This window comes from Ischnura elegans, chromosome 2 (assembly GCF_921293095.1).
Source record: "Ischnura elegans chromosome 2, ioIscEleg1.1, whole genome shotgun sequence".
Taxonomy (NCBI): Eukaryota; Metazoa; Arthropoda; class Insecta; order Odonata; family Coenagrionidae; genus Ischnura; species Ischnura elegans.
In genome coordinates, this window is record NC_060247.1 from 108645123 (window position 1) to 108672956 (window position 27834).

Consider the following 27834-nt stretch of genomic DNA (forward strand, 5'->3'; position numbering starts at 1 on the left):
CAATAGAAGCGTCAAATTGATTATTTCGTATTATATAAGCTATGCCAGGCCATGCAGTGTATTTCCAGGAACAAACGAATGACTGACGAATGAACATAAAAGCGGGATAAAACAAGAGGTGCATAAGAAAAAAACAGAAAAAAGCGCGGATACAAATGTATAGCACTATACACTCTCGGTAAAGGCACAAACGCTAGATCTGCTGATACTAGCCCATGCAACGAACCGCAATTGCTATTCAGGCTAAATAGGGATACAGAGCAAATTTTGACTTGCGCAGAATCAAAGGCATAGCTGCTATCTTACGCTAAGCTGTTTGAATTTTTACTGCTTACCAGATATCTCGCCAAAGAAAACTCGAAAATGGGCATCTTCTTTCACAATATCACTTCCATTCGACTCCATGCCATTTGATCCACCCAAGAGGGTCAGATGTGGAGACTACCTCTTTTCATCTGCGGGACGTCGACCCAAAGGTAACCCAAAATTTGTAAAGAAGAAAGAAAAGAAAATCACAACATAAATTCTTTGTGCAGCGGAGTGGAGCGGGGTAATACTGACGAGCTGAGAAGCAGTACTTTAAGGCCGTTTTACACGGAGCACGTCACTGCGCAATCTGACGTATGTACGAAGGCGCAATCAAAACTGCATCGTGTAAAGCGGTGAACTGCTAGAACACATGCGAGAATGAGTGGGTGCAAGACGGCAAAATAGCCACTGCTCTAAGTTCGCATTCTCGCCATTTTCAAATGTTTCCTGTGCTAATTCCTGCGCAATGATGTGCCCCGTGTAAAGTGGCCATTATTATTACAGGTCTGAATCACTCCGCGTACCCTCACGCCTATATATGTCCTTATGTCCCACTGCGCCGTGCGGAGCTGACTAGCTGCAGTAGGGCAGGCAACATGTCCATTCGTACTATTCCCCCCCCCCTCCCCGAGTGTGTTCCTAAAGTGCATTTCCTAGAGCTTCTCATGGCACACTATCGTCGCCCTAAAATGAAATACCAGAAATTAATATTCCGCCGATAATGAAATAAAGCTCGCTGGAGCCAACTCCGGCCGACTGTGGGAATTCAAATTGCGCTCACATTCTTCATGACAAAAGACGTACAAAAATTCTGTTCATGGCAAATAGCGCAAACAGGTTCGATTTAAACTGGTTAAGCTGGTTATAGAAGTTTAAAGGGACGCAAGGTAGGTTCTTGTCCGATGCCCGTAAATTTTAGATTTCATGTTGTCTTGCAATATTTTAATTTGAATTGGATGGTTATTGATTGACATTAATGCGTAAATTTCGCGTCGTCTCGTTCCACCGTGATCGGTAAACTTGTTTTGGCTAGTTCCTCAAAATTTTCGGCATTGGTGACGTCCTTGTTTCCGGAGAACTGAGATTACCTTATGAGATGAATCCAGCAGCAATTCAGTTCATTAAGACTGAAAATGTTTCTACTTCTGCTGGGCAGGGTCAGATTTCTGACATCCTGCTTAAGTTGGATAGGGATCGAAATAAGGTAACGCATTCAAGATAAGCTGGCCGCGTTATTAGTTTTAATAAACTGATGCCAAAGATGAACTTTTATCTCTCGTTAAATTTACTCAGGTAGCATCTTCGGCAGCAGCATATGATTTCAACTTGAAAAGAGTGAGACTTATGTCGGAGACAGAGAAAATTCCTGATCGAATGCAAGGAGTAGTTTACTGGATGTCGAGAGATGCCCGCGTACAAGGTATGTACTCCCTTTTCGTATTTAAATATATATTATGCAATTTGACGAAGTGTAAGGTTTCTACATGAAGTGTGAGTTAATTTTATACTCATTTCAGATAACTGGGCCATGTTGTTCTCTCAGAGAATAGCATTGAAACATAGAGTTGGACTACATGTATGTTTCTGTCTTGTGCCAAAGTTTCTTGATGCAACAATTCGTCACTTCAAATTTTTACTTGGAGGTGAGTGTGCTCAATTGACGAAATATGCTCCCTATTCACGATCACTGCTTATGAAGAGTGTGGCATTTATATATATGACCCACTGAAGGTCCAGTCCTGTTATACTGCTCGATTGGTACCCAAGGGAAGTCCCCCCACTTTATCTTGACTGTTTTTGTTTTTTCAAATATTCTAATGATTATATCTATGAAATACAGGCACAGTTGTGTTGCTGGAGTTGAATGGAGGTTGTACTACAAACATGAATAGGGCTCTCGATATAATTCACATGGGGATTATGGATAGGGTGGAGGTAGGTGGGAGCATTGTTTTTAATACTGATAGATCATGTGTAATTAAGTTCCAACATTACAAAAGTTTTTTATGTAGGTCACAAACGTAGACTCAGTACCTATAGCAGGTCAGTTAGTTTGGTGTTTAGCTTGTCTTTTATCTGTTGATTTATTTTTTCTAAAAAATCGCCTCCATGTTCATTAATATCTTCTTTTGGTTACATTTTCATGAAAGGGATTGATGAATTAATCAAGGTGAGTAACCTGACAATGACTATTAAGGCTCATGACATGGTTGGAATATAAATTTAGAATTTATTTAGTTGTGCATGAAGACAGACACTTGGGTGCCTATGGCAATGATATCATCAGTGATTTTTCCCTCTCCACTCCCCAAGAGTTGAAGAGGGCTAAGTATTGTAGGTCTGTCTTTAGGCCTCTAAGAATAATGACCTGGGGCAAAGGATGAAAGCTGTCCTAATAGGAAAAATGATTATGCAAATTTTATTATGAATGTACAATTATATTTCTTTTCGTTACTCATGTAATAATGAATATAACTATGAATGATAAAATGTCCATTTTTTCAATTATTTGCCTGAGCTTCCCCTTGCATAGTGAGTTATTCCCCGTACCCTTCCTCCTTGTGTAGGCTTTTGCGGTGTGGTGAGGATTCAATGATGTAGAGGTTTTCGGGGTTACTACCACGTAGATTCCGTGGAGAGGGCTGAATCACAATCCCGACTGTGACTATGCAAAAGTCATTGCTAATGAAAAGGGATACTTCCCACGGATCATTAGGGAAGCTGTAGAGGAAATGAAGACACCGAACAACCTCAATAGTGAGGACGTATACGAACTCCCTAACACATGGAGAAGAGTCCTCAAGAGTAAACCTGGAGAGACAGGACAGAGCCATGAGGTGCTGACCAATGAGAAGCCATCCAGGCCTCCTGAACTAGCCAATGAGAAGACACCGGCCTCCGACGGGGTGTATAAGAGACGGGCAATACCTCGGATCTCCACTTCATTGACGTAAAGAAGCCTGCTGCAATGCCGGCAAAACTGTAACTGTCGTCTGCGGAGATGAATCTACGCAGTAGTAACCCCAAAAACCTCCACGCTGAACCCATACCTTTCCTACTCATAATCAGTACTTTTCAATGTTATGATGCATTGAATGTAAATTACTCTTGCAAAAAATTTGACAGTTTTAGCTTGATCAATGAAGTAACTACTCAAGATACATTTTCAAGAGACCATGTCCCTCTGTCTTTTGCAATAATATGTTGACTCCATTGGCTAGGTTTATTTTTTTTTGCTTGTTCATGTATGATATTTTTATTAGGTGCCATTTCTATTACCTTTAATTGGCTTGATTTAAGCGAACTGGAGTTTCATTGCATTTTCTTCACCTTGTGATTGCAAGGCAATTACCTAATTTTGTATTTATAATGTTGTAAGTGTTTTAATGTCTCTTTTAGGTCTTCGCGTGGTGGAATCAGATTTGAAAAAACTGAATATTCAATTTCACCTCCTTCGTGGGAAAGCTGATGATGTCCTACCTGAATTTGTAGAAAAGAACTCTATTGGAGCTGTTGTCACTGATTTTAGTCCACTTCGTACACCCTTGAGTTGGGTGAAGTCATTCAAGGAAAAATTGAATCCTAGTATACCTTTCTGGCAGGTAATGTTCAATTTCTGCTAGTTCTAGCAAGTCACACAATCCATTAAGCTGGTGATAGTTATCAATAGTGTGAATGCTTAGTACAAATATATGGTTCAAGTTTCTGTGATTAAACTTACATTAGAAGGTCTTGATTATCTTAGCAGCCCTCTTCTCTGCTTTAGTTATATGTTGGAAAATATCATGTTCAAGTATGTTAACAATGTGACAGCCTGTACTGGCTCTTAGAAGAGCCTAACACTGCACTACACTACCTAAGCCTGTCACTAACACTGCACTACACGTGGGGGCAATCCCCACGCATATGCATTACGATTTGTCTGAAGCCTTTTGCCCGACAGATGGAAATTGGCAAGGCAGTCTAAAGAGCCATGCCCGATGCTGTATGTGGCACCTCCATTCAAACCAATGCAAACCACGTCACATAAGGCACATTAAGGGAAAGCCATGCCATGCCCGGTGTGCAGCCAGCCCAAAATTTTCTTCTCTCCCTGTGTAGAAAAACTTTCACTAGAACTCCAGGGAACAAAACAGTTCTTTCTGCAGCTCTTCTTGCTTAGAATTTTCTTTAAATGAAGTACTTTTCAAACTAACTATTCCTTTACTCCTACAAGGTTTAATGTAATACTCTAAATGAACAATCCTTTGAGAATTCCTAAGGGAACCGAGAATTGCTACCAAGCTACAAAAAGAAACTAACTACTGCCAAAGACCAAACTGTACGTGTGCAAGCTGACTTCAAGCATCTAAAAATATGGAGGTTTTGTTTAAGAGCAATTAAAATTTCTTATAGTTTATTAATAGTAATTTATGAACGATATGTCCTATAAACATAAGATTTGAAGCATTTTTGGCTAGTTTTGATTTTTTTTTTAATTTCCTGAAATTAGCCAATATGCACTCTGTTGCTATTTCTTGCAAAATTTTTTCTATTCTTAGCATTAAATAATCTTATGATTTCCATTGTAGGTAGATGCACACAACATTGTTCCAATGTGGGTCACCTCCAATGAATTAGAGTACGCAGCATACACAATTCGAGGAAAGATTAAACATCATCTGCCAGAGTTCCTAACACATTTTCCACCTGTAATTTCACACCCTTATCCAGGCACAGTGAAAGCAGAGGTATGTTGTTGGTGTAATAAATTGTTTTAAAAAGTTTGACTTGAGCTGCTCGATAGCGGGTGAAAGAGAATAGTAGAGGATTAGAAAACCTTGAAGCCTGTATTTTTTATGCAATCAATCCCTGTCCTCATACTCTGCCACATATATCCTTGTTGTATGGATTATTATGACATAAAGAACAATCTCTCTTAATATCTACCTGCATGTCAATCTGAGCTCTTGACCACGTGTGCCCTATGGAACATTTGTTTAAAACTTAATTTACTTGCTTTACCCTTTGACACTCAAGTTGCCGATGTGGCTTTTGGTTTTTGCCTTAAAACGCTCAAAATGCTGATATATATCGGACTCGTGTTTAATCCCATGTAAATTTTTATGTTTAGTAATATTTGTTTAATATATTTTTTGTTAGCAAAAACTTTTATTTTTTCATATAATTTATACTAATTTAATATGCAGACAAAAGTATATAGATATTTCATTATATATAATCAAAAGAATTTCTCTCTACTTCCAAATTCCTAATGTGTTCTTGAATCGGGCTCGAGATTTCTGGGAGTGAAAATGGAAATTGCCTCAAGAGCGTAAGGATTATGTGCTTCTTTTAACTTTGGTTTGAGTATTTTCCTTTCTGGTATGGTATTTTTGCCTCTTAACTCCCACTGCACTGCTACACAGTCCATGAAACAAATTGATATTGATTGATTGTGTAACGTAGTTAGCATAGATGGGCTCTCTCTTTCTGGTCACGTTTAAAAAAGATGCATTCCTTAAAACCAAGAAAAGAGATCGAGAGCCCTGAAAGTTGAGACATTGCTATTGAAAACCGAAATAAGAAAGTTAAATACATGTACAATTTATATAAACTTCATCAAGGAAAACGTGGCTTCTTAAAATGAGCTCATTTAATTGATGTCTGTTCTTTTAACAAAAATAATGCATGACTTTAGTTATTTCCTTAATTTATGGGTGGTTAACAATCAGATTTACTTTAAAATCCTTTTCTATCAATGAAAGCATTTGGAAAAAGTATCCATAAAATTAGAATAAATTGATTTGTGCAACTTCAATGTCATCTTTCTCTGGTGTGCGTGCTAAATTAATTTAAATTTTTATTTCCTGGATAGCCTGTTGATTGGGCTGCTGCTGAAGCCTCATTGCAAGTTGATCAGAGTGTGAAAGAAGTTAGCTGGGCTGTTCCTGGAACCAGCGCTGGCCTTAACTATCTGCAATCTTTTGTTGCTAACAGGCTTCAACTTTATGCCACCAAACGTAATGAGCCTACTGTTAAAGCCCAAAGCAATTTATCACCATGGATTCATTTTGGTAAATATATATTTTGATAGTTATATCCATTAACATATGAGATGGTTCCGTAGTCAAATGCCTGATCACTCTTTACTCCTAGTTACTGTTTTTGTGATTACATTTTTTGCAAAGGATGACCAAGGATAAACTAGCATATTTTATTTTCACGTGTTGTCATGCTTATGGCTCTGCTACTTTGCTTTATGTATTTGGAAGTGCAATTTGTGAGTACATAGTACATTTTTATCCTTGTACACAATTTCTGTTCATCCACGTCACTTTGTCCTTAGAGATGACTAGTAATGCTCCCAAGCTTTTTGGGAGTTAAAACATTGTATGTAGTCTACAGGGAGGGTGTCACTTAATTTAAAGAATATTTTCCCAAGTATGGGTTTCATTCCAATTGAACTGTTCAAAAAGTATTTTCTCTGAAATAGGTTATAGATGTGTTGTCACCCTGAAATTATAACAAGGCTTGTTTTCCCTATCCACCTAAAAATGTTGAGATGTGAAATGATTTGATGTTGTCGCAATGTCCATTTCATTCAAGTTTCCAGAATTTAATGTGTGATTACAGCATATTTCGTTTTGAATTTTCAGGGCAAATATCAATTCAGAGATGTGTTTTAGAAGTTCAGGAAAAAAGACCAAAGTGCCCAGAAAGTGTAGATGGGTGGGTTGAACAAGCAGTGATACGGCGAGAACTGGCTGATAACTTTTGTTACTTTAATCCCAATTACGACAATTTGAATGGAGCTGATCAATGGGCAAAAGATACACTTAACAACCACAGGTTGGTGACTCAGTAGTACTGAGATTGAAAGGTTCGAGGAGAGATAGTCCAGAGAAATTAAATAAAAATGTTTGCCACTAGTAAAATTTTGATCATTAAATTTTCCACCTAGGTAATTTTTATCTATGATTTCAGCAAGTTTCTCATTTCATATTGTTGTAGTATTTACTGAATAATGATTAAACCAATGTTAATTTTTGTCTTGCAGAAAAGATAAGAGGGAGTATGTTTATTCGCTTGCCCAGTTTGAGGCAGCACGAACTCATGACGATCTCTGGAATGCTTCTCAAATCCAAATGATGCGGGAAGGCAAAATGCACGGATTCCTCAGAATGTACTGGGCAAAGAAGATTTTGGAATGGTCTGAAAGCCCTGATGATGCATTATCCATATCTATTTATCTTAATGATCGGTACAACTTAGATGGCAGAGATCCAAATGGATATGTAGGTTAGTATATGAAAGAATTCACTATTACTCACTACTTCCACCAGGGTACTAAGTAATTTTTGGTGGATTTTGAAAAAGTTTGCAGTTACACTCAACCTCTCTCGAAAATTTTATACATTACATTTCAATTCTGTCCCTACTCTTATGCCATTATTAACTTGATAATTTAAAAACACCAAAATGAAACAGTTGTAAAAATAGCTGATAAATGTACAATTATTTCTGTGGTCTCCGACAGGTGATATCATGCCAAATGAAGCCAAATCAAATAAGCCCCGTGTGCCATGTTATTGTAATGCCAATGATGACTCTTTTTCATAATTAGGAAAATTATGAAATCCGCCAGCATAGCTAAATATTTTCTTTTGCTAGGCTGCTGTATGTTCATATGTATTGCCTAGAACCAATCAAAGTTGCGAACTCCTTTCTTGAGGGAGTAAGAACTTCACTCTATTAGATGTCACATCAAGATTATTACAAATACGTTTATATTGATCCTGGCTTTAAAATCATACATGTATATTGTGTAGGACTTCTGCAAATGCCACTGTCCTAAGCAAGTGTTACAATAACTATTAACTTTCTTCAGGTATAATGTGGTCAATATGTGGAATACATGACCATGGTTTTCCTGAGCGTCCTGTTCTTGGTCGGATTCGATGGATGAGCTATGAAGGCTGCAAAAGGAAATTTGATGTCATGAGCTTTGTGTCACGTTATGGAGCCAAGAAATACAGATACGAAGGGAAGAAGTAGGACAACTACCTTATGCCATCCAAAGTACAACTGAAGCATTTTGTTACTTTTTATTCAAATGTATTTTACTGCCTCAGCTTCTTGAACTTGATTATTATTTTAACTGTGGAAAAGAATTCCTCTTTTTGTTGAGGTTCATTTCTCCACCTGCTAAAAGATTGGTTGTAAAACTGCTCTCTCAATTTTCCGTGATGCAAACCCAGCATTGAATCTATCTTTGGTTATGGGCTTTCCCAGCATTGACTCTTTCTTGCTCATACTCATTAATTAGAATTAGTATTTGCATAAGTAATTAAGTTGATCTCAATGGCTTAATTTTTTACAAATGAAACAAAATATTCTTGACAGTGACACACTGGGTGGACATGCATTTTGTATGTATATTTACATGTACTTTTTAAATTCGACTTTTTCATGCACGCAGTATCCAAAGGAGGCATTAGGGAGTGTTAATGGTTGAATTATTTGATTGTGTGTTTAAATATCTTTGTTTTGAGATGATGCAGTGGTTGAGGTGACCTCTATAATGCCTTATATTGTCTGTGATATTAATCAGCAGGACCTTATCACCCATTATCATGTTAAAAGATGCAACTCACTTTTCTTAACAACTTTGTTATTTTAATTATTAATAAAGATTTATTTATAAGTATCAAACTCTTTATTTGTTCTTACGTTATCTACTGTGGGACCATGGTGGCTTGATAGGCTTTGAGCTGTTATCAGGGGGTCCTGGGTTCAAATTCTGGGTATAGCCTTTGGACACTCCCAAGTCAAAATCCTTTAAGTTATAGGTGTCTTGTGGAAAGGGTGTGGCCCCCTAACTTGAAAGAGTGGCATTACATGCCTGTGGCATAGTCTAGCATCACCTATCCAAACCAACCTTTGGGCTGAATCAATGTGTGAGTGATAGTTATTATGTATTTCCTTCCATCTATATCCTGCCTTAACTTTAATATGTACATACATACAGTGGAACCTCGTTAAAGCGAGTACGGGCTATAGCGACACCCCCGCTATTACGAGAGATAGCCGATGCACCGTCAATTTACCCTATAATAAGCGTGTTAAAGAATTCGTTTTTACGAGACCCTTTCGGTGTTGGCTCTCGCCATAGCGAGGGTTTCACCGCCGGAAGACTTTCATGAAGACTCCTTAACCTCTGTAATTGCTAGCGATCTGTTAGAAATGAAGTTAATGGAGTGCTCAGTCTCAAATGTATGTGGTAAACTGTCGTTCGATAAATATAATGATGACAAAGCAATGCTTTGCATGATTTTTATTCAGTGCGGCGCTTATAAATTGTTTGAATAGTTAGTCGTTATTTGAGTAAGGAAATTTAGTGATGCAAAAAACCATCGCCTTTCGTCTGGATTTATGCTTACGTTTATCGGATAGATGTTTATCTGTCGCCGCACCACTCCTGTTCCTGTATATCTGTTCGCAACAGGTATATTGGCTATTATTTGCTCCACCTCCGGTAAAGCGACAATTCGCTATAGCGAGTGTTTATTAGTGCACCGTGGGGTGTCGTTATATCGAGGTTTAACTGCAGATAACTTTAGGTACATATTTTTGATATACCTACACATCAAATGAGTAAGGACATGCAAAATTCGAAAATGTGATGACGTGAATTCAGAATTTTATTTTATTGCTAGTGTCAACAATTCAAATGCGATGAGGTGCTTCAAACAGTTTTTCAAAGCACCTAACCACTAAAATCTTCAACTCTATGATTTTCTTTTGTTTTGTCACATTCAACAAACATATTATGAGTTATGACAAAGTGGGATAAAAGACACAAACAACTCTAAGCAGAATTTTGACATGGATGTAATAGTGCTGAAGACAAAACATTTCTCGAAACCTTTTTGCAATACTGTATTGTGGTAATTAAAGGACAGCTGCAAAAAACACATTTAGAGAGATAAAGAGAAGTCTAATGTTGAAAGTAGAACGTCTCAGCAAGCATTATATCAAAACTGTCTCACACAACCAGGAAGAAATATGCCTCTTATGCATTTTCAAAAGACACATTAAGAGGCATTCAACAAAGCAAAAATATTGCTTAGCACAGTTATGGAAGATGTTGAAGGCTCATTTTAAAGTATTTAATTCCATAGCTGCAATAGACCACTACAAGTGTTATGCACAATATATTTACTTATTTTTACTGTATTCTTTAAACCAAAACTCAGCCTAGGAAGATGATGCCTTGGTACTTCAGCAGATAGAACACCTCACATGAAAATTCAGATCAGGGTTTCAATCCCAGTCGAATCAAATGATTTTTCCTGTGTAGAATTTTTGTACTCACCTTCCACTCGTCGGTAACTCCATGAAGGTGAGCCACTAAGGTTTGCACAGTTATTTCCTTGGATAGTGACATTTTTATATTTCTCATGTACAGAGCTATTCTGTAATTCAAACAAACATAAGTACAGTAGATTCCGGTTAATTGGGACGTATCGGGACTAGTGCACTTTGCCCCAATTAGGCGAACTATCCTGTATATGGGCATAAACAAACGCTGAAATGATGGAAAGAAGACTAAAGAATGTTTATAATGCAACATAAGTTTATTAAACTATTTATTTGATTCATAAATCAGCGAGTTTAGTTCATTTATTATGATTTTTAAGAATTATAACAATGTAGTTAAAAATATTTTTCACAGCCTCGGGGAACACTGAATGAATGTCTTTTATTAATTCCTATTAAAGAAAAGTCCTATCCTCTTGCGGATAGTGTAACAACAAGAGCTTTCAAAATAGTGTAAGAATAGGAACATTTGTGGAAAATAAGAGTAAATCAAAGGAGGAAAACATTTTAAAAAATGGTATTCTGAGAACAAAAAATTTTAATTTCCTTGCGAGTATATAGTCTATGTCGCCGACTCATGGCCCAATAAAGCGGCATGCTGTCCCAATTAAGCGGATGGCTGCCCCAAGTAACCGGTGGACCCATTAAACGGAATCTACTGTAATTGGTATCCATGAATAGTGTTAAAAATTTATGAAAGCTGCAACTTCATTGCATTACATTGGGATTACCTATCCCTCGTTTATGTATTTTTCTTGAAACTAAATGGTATGCATTCAGTGTGAAATGCAAGTTTTTTGCTTTAATATATCCTTGTCCATGGTTTGCAGAACACTAAGGTAATAGGCTAGCCTAATATGAAGATTGCACTTACAAGTAATTAATATCCATTATGTCGCCGTTAAGATAACACCAATTTCAGGGTAAAATGGCATCACTTCTGCAAAAAAAATAAGATGACTTTTGGCCATAAAATAATCTTACCTATTGCATGTCTCTAAAATAAGTTCATATCTGCACCTCCAAAAAAATAATTGTAATGTAATTGGAATTTCCATTAAAATAAGATTAAAATTCATATTACGTAGCTAAGATAAGTATATACATGATCATATATCCTATGGCTAGACCATAAAGCAAATGAAAGACAGGGCATCGAAATTTTATAAGAAAAATTTCCAGATAATGTCATCACCCATGCATTTAATTTACAGACAGTCTCTAAAACTCACCCAGCGTTGAATCGTGAACCTAACTGGAGAGCTTGCAGAGAACAGAATTCCACATGCATTTCTGATTTGTTTTTGCCTCAAGGAGTGGATAGTGGATAAATATGCACAGTAAATTCATTTCCACTACACATCTTTTGCCTAAAATCTCAATGCAGAGCGGGCAAGGTTTTTTACAGGCTTGTAGTTCCCTCATTTCTCACAGCCGGTGAGCTAAGTGCTTAATTTATCTTCTGTTGTAAATTAGAGTCAAAAGCCCCAGAATGGATATTGCAATTATATTGTTAGATTCATGGAGTGATTTTATATACTCCATGAAACTCTAATTAGCTGAAAATACAGCTACAAGCAGATTATCATATGGAAACTTAGTTTCCCAGCGGAAGTTCTGACATTCAAAAGCTAAATTTTGGGTTCAACTTTCCCTGACAGTGCAATAAGACTACAGAACTAATTTATTTCGAAACTAACAATGCCACTTCAGTAAACTTTAATGCTAAAAATCAGCTGGCAAGTTAGGAAAAATGACTTAACTTTCATTCAAAGCTTTGAAATAAGCCAAAAAGGTTTGTCTGGAAAAATAAACACATGGATGCTATCAAAGACGTCATGACTTAATGAGCAATTTGCAGATATTTCAGTTGAAATTTAAAATCCTATAAACAAAAATGACGATAACATCATGAATGCCACGTATTCTATGCACAATCAAGACATAGGTAGATCTTAAAATTGAACATATGTTTGCCTGTAGCGTATGTGAATGAAAATAATAAGTACAAATGTTATACATCCATTCAAACAAAAAATTAAACATTTATCTAATTTGATTTAAAATTTTTAAAAATTCCAACATCCTTCTATCATTTGCCTAGGGAAGTAAATATAAACTTTACGGCAAGGACATATATTATTGAAGGTGCATATTTTAATTCAGGATCAAAATGAAAAAGATTTTTAACAGAAATTTGCAATGGCTTCGTGCACAATAAATGTCTGTTTTAAATATTCAATTTCCACTAGCCAATGAAACTATTCTAATAAATGGACTCCAATATAACTATCATATCAACAGTTTTACAAATCCGGGTGGCAAACATATGAAATTCAGATGGGCCAATAATGACAACTAGGTTAATCATATTACTTTATTTTCTCCTATTTACATATTGCTTCATTGATACTTATCTCTGCAAATTAACACTAAAAATTTTGTAACGCCTCCGTCACTCGTGCACCCAAGGCCGGTTAAGAATTTTAAGGGAAGCAAAACACTTTCAGAGTCCCGCAACTTAAAACTCAACTAAACATGGCAACAAGGGGAGGCAACAGTTGAATGATAATTATTCACCTAAGGATGGCTCAACTATGGAAATAATAGAAAATTCCAAACATTTTTATTCAACATTTCAATTAAGTTCAGTAGGAGTGAAAAAGTTGTTTATGTTTCAATAATTAAACATTTTTGATCCAATGAACACTTAATCACCCTGAGTTTTTTTCTGGATGAAGTACTTAAGTATATAATAAAATACCCCTACATTTTTAATGATGGCCATGAATTGGTATATCACTTAGAGATACATGTAAGAGCCTAGAACATGCAAGATATTCCTTGGAAATGCATTTGGAGGCAAAATTTAATTCCCTCAAAAGAGCCAGTATAGACATTCGTGAAAACTCACTCTCAACTCTTAATGGGTTATAATACTTTATTTGAATTCCTGAACCATCCCATTGTGTTCTCCAAAATATGTTCACCATTCTTCATGTAAGAAGCACCAGTAACAACAAAACCCACCATGGCCACTCATTAGGACTAATAACCAATAAATAACTACTTCCCCTGGCTCATCTCTTTAGCTTTCTCTGTTTTTGGAGGGCACACATGGTGACCAGAAGAAGCAAATGCATGCGCAGATAAGATTTCAGCAACCTGTTTCGTCTCCAGAAGCATTCGAGTTTCAACTATCCAGTCATGTGCCACAACTCTTGGAGCTCCCTTCAACAAATTCATGTAGCGCAAAGCTTGGCCCATATCTCCTCTGTCTATCCAGTATCTGAAAACATAAATATACTATTTCAATGGTCCATTAAAATCAAAAAATACATTATGATTGCCAAAAAAATTTACTAAGTATGGAGAGTAGACTGTTAGGTTGCAGGGTTCCAAGTACGCAGTAGTGAAATAAAGGCTAAAATTCAGGTAAGGAGGGGTCCCTAAGTTCAGTCAATGACTGTTGAGTAGGGGAAAAAATCATTGAGTCATTTACTTTCCCACAGTTCCGGTGCAGCCATTTACTTACTCATCATGCAGAAAATTAAGTTTTATCATGTATGCATTTTACTTAGAAAATTTAGGGCTTAGTCTTATGAACAACCCACTAGAATATCTGATCCCTGGTGAGTGAGCACGGGTGAGTCCCCCTTTAAAAGTGACTCCCTTCATATTTTATGTGAATAACTCAAAAAGCATTACCTCCAGATACAAAGTTATTCAAATGTAAATCCCCAACATATCAAACTACAGTGCTTAAATAATAAATGATGATGACCTTTTTATTGGCATTGGAAGGGAATCCAAGTGACAGTGCTAAATTAGGTGCCATGGCCGAAAAGAGATGATCAGTTGCGTTTAACATTATAAAAAAACACATAAAATCGTCAAACATTATACAAGAAAACGGAAAAAGAAGTGCCAATTTTCTTCCAAACAGCATGTACTTCATGTGACTTGCCATTATTATTGCTTGTTTGTAGGCACAAGCCCATTACAAGAACCAAATACTCCAGTGCTTCCACCACAACAACTTCCAATAAGTGATCACAGTGTTCCAATTCATAGCCCTCAACGAAGGACCTCTTTAAGTTTTTATCGAACTCCAAAATGTCGGATAAGGAGAAAATTACTTCATCCATTATTCAAAATTGAGAAATATATCAGTATTCGCTTCACAAAATTGCTGAAAACACATCCGTTTTGTTTACTGCCAGGCTGAAGCACTAGTAAACAAACCCACCAATCATCTCTATCTCGTTTCTCAAATTGGCCACCAGATGTCATCTACTTTGATTCCTCTTGCGAATAGCAAATTTCATCTAAATCCATCGGTCATAGTGAAGGCGTTAGTATTCACTAAAGATATTAAAAAGTGACCTTCCAAACCCCAACCTGATCCCGGCTCACTCCCAATGCATCGGGAGTTTTTGTGATTAAGAGAAGACTTGGCCTAACTATTGTACAAAAATCTCCAACTATACAGTTTTTTTGCCTCTATTTGGCCATTTTCTACATTTACTGATAACCAGCCTCAAATCTAACAGCCTCATAAAGCCTTGCGGCCAAATATCACTGGTCATGTTTTTTTAACAACTAATTCTTTCTGGCCTCTCTCAAAGTATTGAGATTCAGTTAAATTATAAATTAGGCATATAAAAATAATTCCACTATGTGTTCTAAGATGTGTAACTGTACTTGTACTGACCTAGCTCTGTCCAGCACATCGTAGGTGTCCAGTTTTCTTATGTCAACAGGTTTGTCTTGCAGCTCTTCTTCTGGAATTCCATATAAGGAGGAACCACCTCCACCACTTCCACCAGCACCACGATACATTAGCATGCTCTGTAGGTAGGACAGAAGGAAGACTGGAAGAGCAGCACCTGTCTCTCCTACCAGGGCAACCTTGCGAGCAACCTTTTCAACTTTCAGGAAGCGCTCTCTTAGGGCATCTTCTGGAAATACACCCCGAACAATAGCCTGCTGTGGGATGCCAGCTAGTACAGTGGTTGTCAGTTCATCATTCTCAGCTGTAACGAAAGTTAGCTCAGTAGTAATTATGGATGAGTAAAAAATACATGTTAATCATAATATCATTATGAAACACACAAAAAAAGAAAATCAAGTGCATAGAGAGCACATAAATACATCCTCTAATGATGTGGATGTAACATATTTCTAAGACTGCCTTTACGAAAAAAATGATACAATATTGAAAGCTGTCAGTCAAAGAAAATTTTGCTTGCATTAAGTTCTGCAAAAATATGATAGAAAGATAAAAATATATTAGGCTTCCATGAAAGAAAACTTGCAAACAGATGAATTCAAAATTTATTTGAGCGACACTCGAACCTTTGGAAATTGGTAAAATAGCCACTGGACTAGCAATCGCTGTATGGTGACAGCTTTCGGGAGGTATGCAATATACTGCAATAGCAACTGTTTCAATACAATGGGGATTATTTGTGGACAGCATCCAATGGACTGCAATTCTACAAAATTTGGCTGAATTCTGAGACCCAGATTTTAGACACCCCTTGTAATCTATGCAAGGAGTAAGTACACTAGCACTCACAGACAAGTTCAGTTACATTCATTCAAAGGGCAAACATCAAATGATTACCAATAAAAAAAATTGGCTTAAATCTGTATATACTTACGGGCTGATGCATGAATAGCAGCAACTTCTTTCTTCAGTGGCTTGAGACGGTCTTCCCATGGCAGTGAACTTGGTGGTCCAGCTTTTATCGCTCTCAGAAGAGCTTGACAAGCAGTCCATAGAAGCTGAGCTCTATGCGCATTTTCATCATCTTGAACGCGAGCTGTTCAACACAAAGATTATTAATATTAAGAGATTATTGAACATACAATTATAAAGATCAAAATACAAAATACTCATTTTTGAAGATTTAGGTAGATACCATGACTCGACAGCTTTTATTCACTAACAACGATGTTATTATCCTACTGAGAATTGTTCTCCAGATCTAGAAACTATCATCTTCTATATCCTCTTAAGTTATTTCTGTGATAAGAACTCACACAACAAAAATTAGCAGTTAGTCACTTTCCCGAATTTCAAAGTGGGTGGGATTTTCAAATGTGCAAATAGATCAGCTAGTAGATCATCCCAAGCAAAGACTAGGCTGACTAATTCAACTTGCTTTCTATTACGAGGTGCATTAATATGAGGATCATTCAGAATGCCCTCAGAACCTCCAAGAGATGGCACTCTTAGTACAAAACATTAATTTTACCGAGACAGAGCACTTGTGATTTGTCAGCTGTATCCATCCCAAAGATTAATGTCGATTGAACTTTTGTTTATAAAAATGGATAAAAGTGAGTATTGTATGGTGATCAAACACTTGTTTTTAAGAGGGTGAATTCCAAAAGAAGTCAAAGCTGAGTTGCACCAAGTTCATGGCACATCTGATCTTGTGTTTGCAACTGTTTACAATTTAAATGTGGCCGTGCATCCAAAAAAATGAAAGATCATTCTAAATGCCCTAAGTAAGTGTCAACCCTGAAATGATTGAAAAAATCCACTACATGGTTATGAGTAGGGACATGCACAAGTCGCAAAACGCGAATTCCAGGGTTTTCCTGCAACTACGCAAAATTCGGGTTAATTGTGATTTTCTCCAATTCAAGGGCAAATTTCACCAACTCAAACATGATTTTCATCATCTTTTTCTTTTGCTCATGCTCTTCCCACAAAATTGTTTTTCAAGGCGTATATTTAAGCTACATTGTTCTCATAAACCCAAGATTTTGATAGCTTTCTCAGCTTATTTTCAACAATATGTGGTAGCATAACGGAACTGAGCAACAGAAATTGATGATTGTAAACGAGTCATCACATGTCATGTTTTCACCTATAGTATAAAATTTTGAGCGACTCTAATTCAGTGCATTAAAAATATTCCTGGAGAGGATGAAGCATTAATAGCGAAAGAAAACTACTAACTGATCTGTTATATTCATAATGAATGTAAATAAACTCATACGAAAACACGCACGAGTGTCTTTAAAAAATGCCTTTCTTGTCGAAAGATGACATCAAAGGCCGCATGACATCAGACACCATGACCTTTTGCCTGCTGCCATGATATCCAGAGAGATGTCTTGTTTGAAAGCAGCCTGAATTTCACGGCACCGCACTGTGAGCGTCAGCCAGCAAAAAGCTGTCGCATCTGAAAGTAGCCTCAAGGTAGCAGTGTGTGTATTTCACGCCATAGACAGCCCACCGCTGGGCCGGATTGAAATGGGTGCCTTGGTGACCGTCGACAATGCCATGCCGTCAACTGCGCGATTCGACTTGTTTGAAGACATCCATTGAGACCAATGGTTATTTGAAATGGCGCCGTGCCATTGATGACAGCCGGAGCAAAGCCGGCTTGTCTGAAAGCAGCAAAAAGCGGCGGTGCATCATCTATGCCGTGAAATAAACACCGAAATGACTTCACGCAGACTGCTGTTTCCGGCACCGTACAGAGAAATTCTGGCCACTTTCCAACGCGACGACTCTCTGGATTTCATGTTGCTGTGCCATGATTGGCGGCCCTCAGAATTTTGCCGCGTTGGAAATGAATGCAATGAAAAAATTCATGATTTCCACAAAGAAACACACTCGAGGAAATAAGGCAACTTGTTTGTCAGGATGAAGTCTACAAAGTAACCAAAATGCCGTGGGAATCTGCTGGTTGACTTAATCAAATTACTGGAGGGTTCAAACTATCCTACTGCACAGACATTCTATAGAGAGTTAACCCTTTCGCTACAAACGATGAAAATATGCAGCAGGATGTTTCTTGACCCGGGAGACGAAAGCCGAAAATTTTTGTCTGAGATTTTCCTACACAGGCAGACGAATGCCAAAAATACATGTTTCCTTGCTCTCCTCCTTTGGGTTCGCTAAGTCTTAGTTTTGCAACCCAATGCAGTAGAACACAGGCCATACCGCCAAAATCTGGGAGCATATACCTGGACCCCTCGTCTTCTATTACCCCTCTTTGTGGCAAGGGACCACAGTCATAAAATTGTTCATTCAGTTAGTTTGCAAAACAAATATTTGCTTCTTTCTTAATAAATATAAACTAAGAATTGTTTTCTTCGTCTTTTGAGCAGCGTTTATAATTTTTAAACAAAATTCTACCATAAATATTAACTTATATATATCTCGATTCCAGTATAAAAATCAACATGGAAATTGTTAGCGCAATAAATCCGTTAATACTGACAGTAGAATTTCGTTCAAAATTTGAGAATTCTCAGAATAAAACAAAGAATTCAATTGGAAGTCTGCAATTTACGTGCAAACAACAATTATCCATATAGCTAATTCATATAAACCAAGCATGAGATGACAGCAAACCAATGCCAAGTTATAAACTGCGAAAGGAGGGGGCCCAACTACTCTCGGAGTCCCCATTAGGAAGGATTGAAAAAGGTTGGTGTTGAGAGCATGTGATTATCCTCAAGATCCTTCTTAACCAATGTCCAGCATAAATGTTCCATACAGAGGGGACCGAAGAGTCTCTTGGTGCTCAGTCCTGCATTCATGCTAAGTAGAGAACTCCACCATCTCGAAAGAGTTAAGGAAGTTAAAAATGAGCCTCGAGAATATTCATAAGAGTACTTTTTTGATAAAACCACTTATTACACTTGCAAAACATGACAACCTCTAAAGCAGCTGCTGTGAAGTCAAAACTAATGCAGATGGCTGAAAAGGGATCAACCAAACTTAATTCTGTTATGGTAGAAGACCTATGCAGAAAAATAGGTATTTGAAAAGATGTCAGTTTTTGATCCCCAAGAAGTTCTGACTACAGTTGTGAAACCAGACTTAAAGACAAGAAATTCAAGGCCTCGAGTCAATAGAGACAGAGAAGTTGATATTGGAGTTGGGAGAATTACAGACATTACAGCAAAAGCAAAAATCCTAAGGTTCCGTGGATACAATTAAAGCAATGCAGAAGCTCAAATTGCCTGAGACATCGTTTATACCTACGTGCCTTTCAGCAATTTGGACCCCCTCTGTAAATGTGGATTCAGAAAGATTTCCTTCCTGCTATAGCACTGTGTTAACAGATAAGAGAACAAAACTAAAATAAGACAATTTTGGTCACAATAGCAATATTTCATTTGAAATCACATACATTTAAAAGAAATTTCTCTTTCTCTATGTAAGCTGGATATATGGATACGCGAAGGATAAAATATGTGTAATAAGTGAATTCAGTCAATACTCCATGCATATTATTGCTTAATTTATCCCCGGTCAATAATATCTTAAATTTAGGGCAATGGGTGGGCCACTGAAAACATGGCTCTCAATCAACATCAATTATTTTGCCGTTAAAATAACCCCGATTTTAGGGCAAAATAACATCGCTTTTGTAAAAATATATCACCACTTTTGGCAATAAAATAACCCCACCTTTTGCATGTCTCTAGTAATAAGTGACAGACGATTCAAACAGCACTATATATTTGAAGGCCAGCACAATCTATAATTTTGCGCAAAAAATTTGGTGATGAAAATCTCAGAAAGATGGGTGTCACATTTGCTCACATAGGAGAGTTAATGCAATTGTGTGATCACCTCTGAGGCTGTTTTGGCACTTTTCCATTTAAATCCTGAAGATTTTCCATTTCAATACATAACTGTGAAATGTGTCGATGAAATGTGGATCCATCACTGCACTACAGACACAAAAGAACACTCAAACAATGATATTTTGAAGGTAAACAAGCTCCGAAGCAGGCAAAGATGATGAAATGAGCAGGTAAGATTATGGCAACAATATTTTGGGATGCATGCCGAAAAATCCACATCGATTACCTATAAAAGGGAAAAACTATAGCAGGAGAGTATTACGCAATGCTATTGGACCGGTTGATGGTAGAGATCAAGAAAAGCATTCTCAGTTGAAAAAGAAAAATTTCCACCTCTAACAAAGCAATCCACAGTTGCACACCACTGTAGTTACAACGGCCAAAGCTACGAAATCAAAGTTCCACGTATTTCCGTATTCACTAGATTTGGCCCCCAATGACTTCTCCTATTTCCTAACTTGAATAAATGTCTTGCCGGACTAAGGGTTACATCTGAGGAGGAGGTTATTGTCCAAGCTAATGCCTATTTTAAAGATATGCTCCAATTCCACTTTTTGGATGCCTTAAATTGCTGGGAATAAGGCTTACAAAAATTTACAGGGGTCATAGGAGAGTATGCTGAAAAATGAAAGTGACTGATTATTATTTTTTTTCTACCTTTTTTGAAAGACTACTTGAACAACCCTCGTACGCACCTTTCGTAAATAGGAGAACCAACTACACACATACTAACCTTTCATTGCTGCATCAATGCCTTGAAGCCGTCCCAAGTACGATGCCAACTTAGACTTATAAGCTAACTTCTCAGCAGTGACTTGTTCGTCTAATTCACGTTTGTATCTCCTTTCAAGCTCCAAAGTTCGGGCCGTGACTGCATCAGCTAAATGTTTAGCATGAGCATCCGCAGCTTTTTTCATCTCATCTTTGCACTGTTTACAAAGCATGTCACGAAGCTGGGTCTCCTGCAATTATGTCAATAACATTAAATAAAATATTACCCCAACAGGTACAGCATAGCATTGGTAACTAAGGATATAGCAAGTTAAAATTTAGGATCCAATACATATGTAAAAATCTCCTTAAATTATTAAATATGCCCCCATAACCGTAAGATTTTCTAGCTAACTTTAGGTCCATAACTACATACGTATCTTGTATTCCATGTTCCTATCCCTTTAACTTCATCAGCATACACTGATGCACCCTCTCAGGTTTTCATAGGTATTAGCATTACATAAATTACTGCATTAAACATAACCAACAACTATGAGAGCTTCAAATCCCCATAATATCTTCCTAATAGAGTTCTTCAGCATAACTGTTGTTATTTGAGATCCAAGCAACTGTTAAGTTAATTTTTTAAATACTCAACAACATTTACATGACATTCATTCAGATGAATTTATTATGGTTGAGTAATTTGTAGCACCATTAATAGATGTGTTATGACTCTTTTTTATGCCAAACTTATCCAAATATCCATCAAGAAAATACAAGTGTAGCCAATTTAACATGAACCCTCAATTTTGATGACCCAAAATTTTGGTCACTTTAGTTTCCATTTAAAGTAGAGGTTTTAATAAATTCTCAATTTTTAAAAGTGAGTAAAAAACAGAAAAAAATACTACAGCTTATTCAAAGGTACTTAATATCATATTCTTGTGCTCAACTTCCAGTTTACTCACAGCATTTTGGTACTGCAGCTCCAACTTTCTCCGTTGACGCTCCAATTCTTCATTGATATTCGCTTTTGTAAGGTCAGAATCAACATCTATACCACGCTGAGAAAGGGCTTTGCTCAAAGCATCCCGCCCCAGAGTCTGCAAAGTAAATTGAATTGTAATTAAAGCCAAGGATCACTTTCGATCAATATGAATTTTCAATTGCAACATGATTAATTTTCATTTCTAAAGGAATGCGGTAATTTTTCATAAATATTTCCATCTCCGATGAACAACACTGCACCCTTTATCCCTGATTTACTACAATGTGGTCCTTCACTCGCACCCAAAATCACAATTCAGTTAAAGAATTTGGAACAAGAAAGGGAAAGATACGTTACAACAACAAAATCTTCAGTGAGTCTTTCTCTAATTATGCAGTTTGAAATTTAAAAACTGAGAAAGATACCGCTCAGATGTCTGTCCTCTTAGTTGCCTTCAAAGGCTCAAATTGTTTTGATAGAATTTGTCCCAAATCACATTCAATAGGAGTTCCAGTAACTACATAATAGATTATTAAATCCATTTCAAGCAAATTCCTGCGCCGAGATACAACCATGATATTTCAATTATACCAATCTAGAAATATAAGTGCAAAGGAGTGAATAACATAAAAAACTAGAGATGTGCGAATAGTATCCGCGAATACTCGAATACCTCGAATACTAGAAAGTATTCGATATTCGAGGTTTCGAATAGTTATGCGAAAAGTACCGCCTCGAATACCTCGAATACTTTGAATTTCGCGTCATACACTGTCGCACACACGTCGTTGGTAGTTGACTCGGAAAAATGTAGAGAACTGTAGTCATTTAGTGCTCGCAGCGCCGTGATACTCACGTTGTCGAATTACATCAAATTGGTGGATTTTAGCGGTGAAAAGAGTTCGTCGAGGGGAACCGAAAATGGTCGGGTGAAAAAATCCGAAAATCCCCAATTCCCCCCACCAGGAGAACCTCCGTACCGTGGGATAGCAACCTTAGGCATTTCCCACGATCCGCTATCCCCCTCCATTCAGCACTCGCCTCACCCCCTCTGACGCTTTCCTCTTCTCCGAAATCAAACAAAAGGTCCCAGCTCGCGCAGGGATCGCATTACGAAGACCCTCGCTTCGAAAAAAATATCGAGTTACGAGAACAATAAAAACGTGTTTCACGCCCTCCCCCCTTTTCTCACCCACTGACCTTTCTCTGGCTACCTGCTTCGAAGTTCCCCATTTCTGGAGGTCAACTGCTGCGTGAGTACCGTGGGATACTTACATTAGCGCATTTCCCAAGATGCGGTATCCCCCTCCATTCAGCACTAGCCCCCCCTCTGAGGCTTTCCTCTTCTTCGAAATAAAAAAAAGGTCACAGCTCGCGCAGGGATCATATTACGAAGACCTTAGCTTCGAAAAAATACCAAGTTACACGAGAACAATAGAAACGTGTTTCGGGCCCTCCCTTTTCTCCCCCACTGGCCTTTTTTTTCCTACCAGCTTCGAAGTTCCCCATTTCTGTGGAGGTCAACCGCTGCATGAGTCATCTATTAGCACAAAAGGTGTCTAAGAATGACTTTCGTCAATTGATGTCACACCTTTATTGAATTGAAATATTAGTAACGTGCGCGTAATTTCAAAACGAATAAGACCAAACACGACGTATTTCTGAGTTTATTTAAGCATTTTACGCAAAGAAATAAATGTCAAAATACGACGGAGACTTAGCATTCTGGCGAAACTCGTAATGAGCAGCAGAGCTTCTCAGAAGTTGATGCGGTATTTTTTTCCGAAAACATATATCAAGTTTCAATTTATGAATAGTGCTATAAATCTTTATTGTTACAGTCCCAGACAAAGGGATATTTTCTCAGAATATTTGGTTTCTCCCTGATAGCAATTCCAATTCATCTTCTTATCTCGTGAGAATTCCCAAAGATGGACTGAAAATAATTGAAGAAAATCCGGTGGAAAAGAGCTTGTATTTTGCAAAATGCCTCAGATTGTCAGCTAGCACTTGGCAGCAGGAGTGGGGGTAAAGCGATGTTAGTTGAATTAATTATATGCCAAATTGTTTCCATAAAATTAAAATATTCATTAATCAGCTAAATTCCTGTTCGAATCATTTAAAGGAAATCAAAATTACTCCCCAAAATCTTGTGTTACCTGCTGCATAGGCAACCGAGTCAAACATTCCAGCATTCATCATTTAGTATTCGAGGTATTCGAGATTCGAGGTATTCGAATATTCGAGCAATGATTTAATATTCGAATTCGATATTCGAATTCGAGAAATCTGCTATTCGACCCATCTCTATAAAAAACCTATGAAAGTACATTGACGTTCTAACATCATATAGCCTTTAAGATGACATTAGCTGAGACAACAAAAGACTAATGCAAGTAATAAAGAGAAAGATGAAATGCCTACCCAAATAACCTACGAGTAACGGAGAAATGGATAAGGCTATTTAATCAAATAACAAGTCAAAATTAAAAATAGAAATCATAAAAAAATCACCTCCAACTTAGCCAGCTCCTTCTGGTAGAAATTTAGCTTCCTGCACAGGTGATACGTGAACAGATCAAATTCATCAGCAGTCACATGCTTGTTCTTCTCTCCAACTTTTAAACATGGAAGAAGGGTTGAAAACTCTGTCTGGAATTAAGTAATTTCTGTCAAATTTCCTGCTTCACTGGTAGTTAAACAAAAATTTTGCTTAAGGTACTCTATGCTACAAATATAAAACAACATATTGAAAAGCTTAAATTGAAACTCTTTAATGCAGCCAATACATTTTAATAACCCATTTCACGTACACTTCTTTAATTAAATTGCAACAATCTTTCCAGTATTTCCATGAAAAGTGGAATAACATTGGACACTTGCCTCAAATTGTTTCCTTGCTACCTCCACACGATCTCTGTACTGCTCAGTCAATGTAGCTCGGGCCAGTTCTTGCTTGAATTCCAGGCCAGCCCTATTGAGGGCTGACATGGTTTTAACAGCTTCGGATCGAGAATTCTGGGCAACATTTCCAACAACTCCAACCAAAGAATCTCGCAACTCTTCAATTTTATCTCTGAATGGTAAAAATTTCGCATTAAACATTATTATAGCAGATATAAATGAGAAGTTGGTCTCCATAAACAAGATGAACTTGAAGAACAAAATTCACTAACTCTTGTGGTATTCCATTATAAGTTTTCCTAAATATCATGATATTTAGGGAAACTTAATATTTGATGAGATTCCAGGTTCTCCAACCAAGTTCATCAACATAAAATAATAGCTAAAATTCAGTAAATATGCTAGTTACAGTGAAACCTCGATTTTACATTCCCCCATTATACATTTTCACTGATTTCGCACAGTTTTTATCAGGTCCCAAACAATACCGCCTTTAAATAATGATACTCTATTTTACAATTTACTTAATTTTGCACTTTTTGTAAGTGGTCCATCCAAAAGTGTAAAATAGAGGTTTCACTGTATTTTAAATGTACATTATTCTGGTACCATTTAGCAAGTAGCTACAACAATACAGTCCGGCCGCCGAGAGTTGTCCTTGGACAGCTAGAAGGTGTAGGGGACAAGGTTGCCAGGTAAGAAAGGGAAACGCCCCCATCACATGTAAACAAAAGGTTTCCGTGAAGAAAGCAGCCAGAAGGGACGACTAGCGTAAAGGATCCTAAGGAAGAATCCTTTGTTTTGGTGATTTGCAGAAAGGGCTTGTTTTGGTGGGTCAGGCTTGTTTCAGTACTTCATATGCATGTGACAACGTTGTATGACTAGGCAAGGGTGTGAGGTGAATTTGGGGACAGCGATTGGTTGTAAACCATGTTGGTGCAGGGTTCTCCGCCCCTCCTTTTAAAGTGCCATCGGACAACTCTCACCGGATAGACTGTAAGAACTTTTTCACATTTAGCTTGATTGCGATTGCAGCGTTATTTTCTGAAGTATGCACTTGGTGTCAATTGGTAAACTTTTAATGGTATCAATGGTAACACATGAAAAAAAAAATCTGCAAGTAAAGCATTACCTAGGATAATCATAATTGAGTGCAAAAAATACAGCCATTAGTAATAAAAAGCCAATTAATTCATTTGAAGTTAACCACTTTCATCGTTGTCCACATTGCCAGCTTTCAGGCCACATGACTCAATTCATCAATACTTCATCTGCACTAGATTCAGTATTTGTTGTTCAGTAGAAATATTTCCAAGAAACATTCCGCCAAGGTTGCAACTTAAGGCATTAATTGAAAACCGTACCACGATAAAGCATTAGCTAACAAAGCTAACACTTATTGCTGAATAAAAAGCAGTCTTTCAGCACTCAACCCAATATCAAGTTATTTAAAATTTCCATTCCTTAATTACAATTTGTTGTAAATTTGAATACATAGATTCTGCTTATGAGTGAAAAACTGTGACCATTACAAAAATCATAGCCTCTCCTTATTTGTGGTTTAAAACTGTTTTTCACATAGATAAGCATGAGTGTTCTAAAAGGATTGCACTTCACAATGCTCTAAAGGACATATGAAGCTCCGCATTTTTGAAAGATTGAAAAGTTTTATAAAAATCTGGACTTTAAATTAATTGTGAAAATTAATTGCAATTATTTTTTTGAAATTAGCTCCATTATTCTATTATATCTCACAAAATTTTATAAAAATTATAAAGGTCTTTCATTTGATGCAAGAACCTGAAAAAAAATGTGAGAGACACCCAAGTTTTGTTTATTTTGTGAATTTGATTCAATAATGACATAATTTTTTATTTTAACATACTAATTTCATTATTATCTTTTAACTACACTGTTATTTCACTTTAACTTCTCCCTCAGGAGATATTTTGTTGTTGTAGGGAGGGATAAAGAAAAGGAAAGAAAATTGTTTTAAAACTATGTTTATGTAGTTAAGGACTACTTGAAAGGCAGTGATGGAAACGTAAAAATTCTAAAAGGAAAATTTACAGCCAAAATTAAAAATTATATGATAATTTAAGTATGTCATTACTTGGCCAAATCACTCATTTGTTCTGCTTTCTTGATTGCTGCATTTTTCTTCTCAGATTTCGCCTTCAACTCTTCCCATACACATTCATCCCACCTATCAATGGAATTTTCAATAGCACAGTATACTTCCTTTGCGTGATCTGCAAATAGATACAATTATCGGGGAATAAGAATAACAGTGTAATCAGAGAAAACCACTGATAAAACAAAAACTACAGATGAAATCTCTAGTATCAAAGATATATTTTCATTTTTCTAGAGTTTCTTCAATGCATGAATAAATGCACAAATATGTAAGATTAAATCCATAGCATTTCATAAAAATAATATGGAAGGAAATGTCTTACACTCAAAATTTTTTTCTTGATCCATTTATACATGATTTAAACATATGAATAGGTATACATTAGAAAGTTGCACTACCTGAAACACTTAGCTTTGTCCTAAATTAATTACTTAATTTCCACCCATTTCACTGTTACACAACCTAAAAAACTCATAGAAATTAAACGTACAACCTCATTACATACACTTGCTATCTAGATAGAGCAAGGGAAAGGTGAGATCTGATAGGTTGGAGAGGTGGAACTGAAGCTAAAATGAGCTATAGCAATGTTGCACATTTCCCCTGATAAAATATAAGAAAAATTTACTAGGAACTAAGTTTTGATGGTGGATCAATTTTTCTGGGGATTCCAACCAGATGAGTAAATCTATGTTTTAAGGACATTTCAAACCATGATACAGTAAAACCTCTACGTAAAGAACCTCTTTACATCATAAACCTCCATACTTCATACCACCCCTACGGTCCT

General features: G+C 36.9%; 2 protein-coding genes across 4 annotated transcripts in view; one reads left to right on the forward strand and one right to left on the reverse strand.

Moving 5' to 3' along the window:
- Positions 1-1047: 1047 nt before the first annotated feature.
- On the forward strand, positions 1048-8998 carry LOC124154323 (deoxyribodipyrimidine photo-lyase-like). Of its 2 annotated transcripts, XM_046527988.1 has the most exons (10): positions 1048-1196; positions 1343-1513; positions 1603-1729; positions 1827-1952; positions 3709-3911; positions 4881-5039; positions 6167-6365; positions 6948-7140; positions 7349-7590; positions 8180-8998. In XM_046527988.1, the coding sequence occupies exons 2-10, from the start codon at positions 1406-1408 to the stop codon at positions 8344-8346; spliced, it is 1524 nt and encodes a 507-aa protein (XP_046383944.1). In that variant the 5' UTR covers positions 1048-1196; positions 1343-1405; the 3' UTR covers positions 8347-8998. The 2 variants fall into 2 exon arrangements, with proteins under 2 accessions (XP_046383944.1, XP_046383945.1); XM_046527989.1 differs by lacking the exon at positions 1048-1196 and having other exon boundaries at positions 1234-1513.
- Positions 8999-13034: 4036 nt separating this feature from the next.
- Positions 13035-27834, reverse strand: part of LOC124154324 (MICOS complex subunit Mic60) — a 32136-nt gene continuing 17336 nt past the window's right edge. For both annotated transcript variants that reach the window (XM_046527991.1, XM_046527990.1), the window contains 8 exons: positions 27021-27159; positions 24887-25079; positions 24518-24655; positions 21984-22118; positions 21032-21260; positions 16338-16499; positions 15386-15707; positions 13035-13960 (listed from right to left, as the gene is read on the reverse strand). In XM_046527991.1, the coding sequence (XP_046383947.1) occupies positions 13738-13960; positions 15386-15707; positions 16338-16499; positions 21032-21260; positions 21984-22118; positions 24518-24655; positions 24887-25079; positions 27021-27159 (1541 nt within the window). In that variant the 3' untranslated portion in view covers positions 13035-13737. The remainder of the gene's footprint in view (positions 13961-15385; positions 15708-16337; positions 16500-21031; positions 21261-21983; positions 22119-24517; positions 24656-24886; positions 25080-27020; positions 27160-27834) is intronic.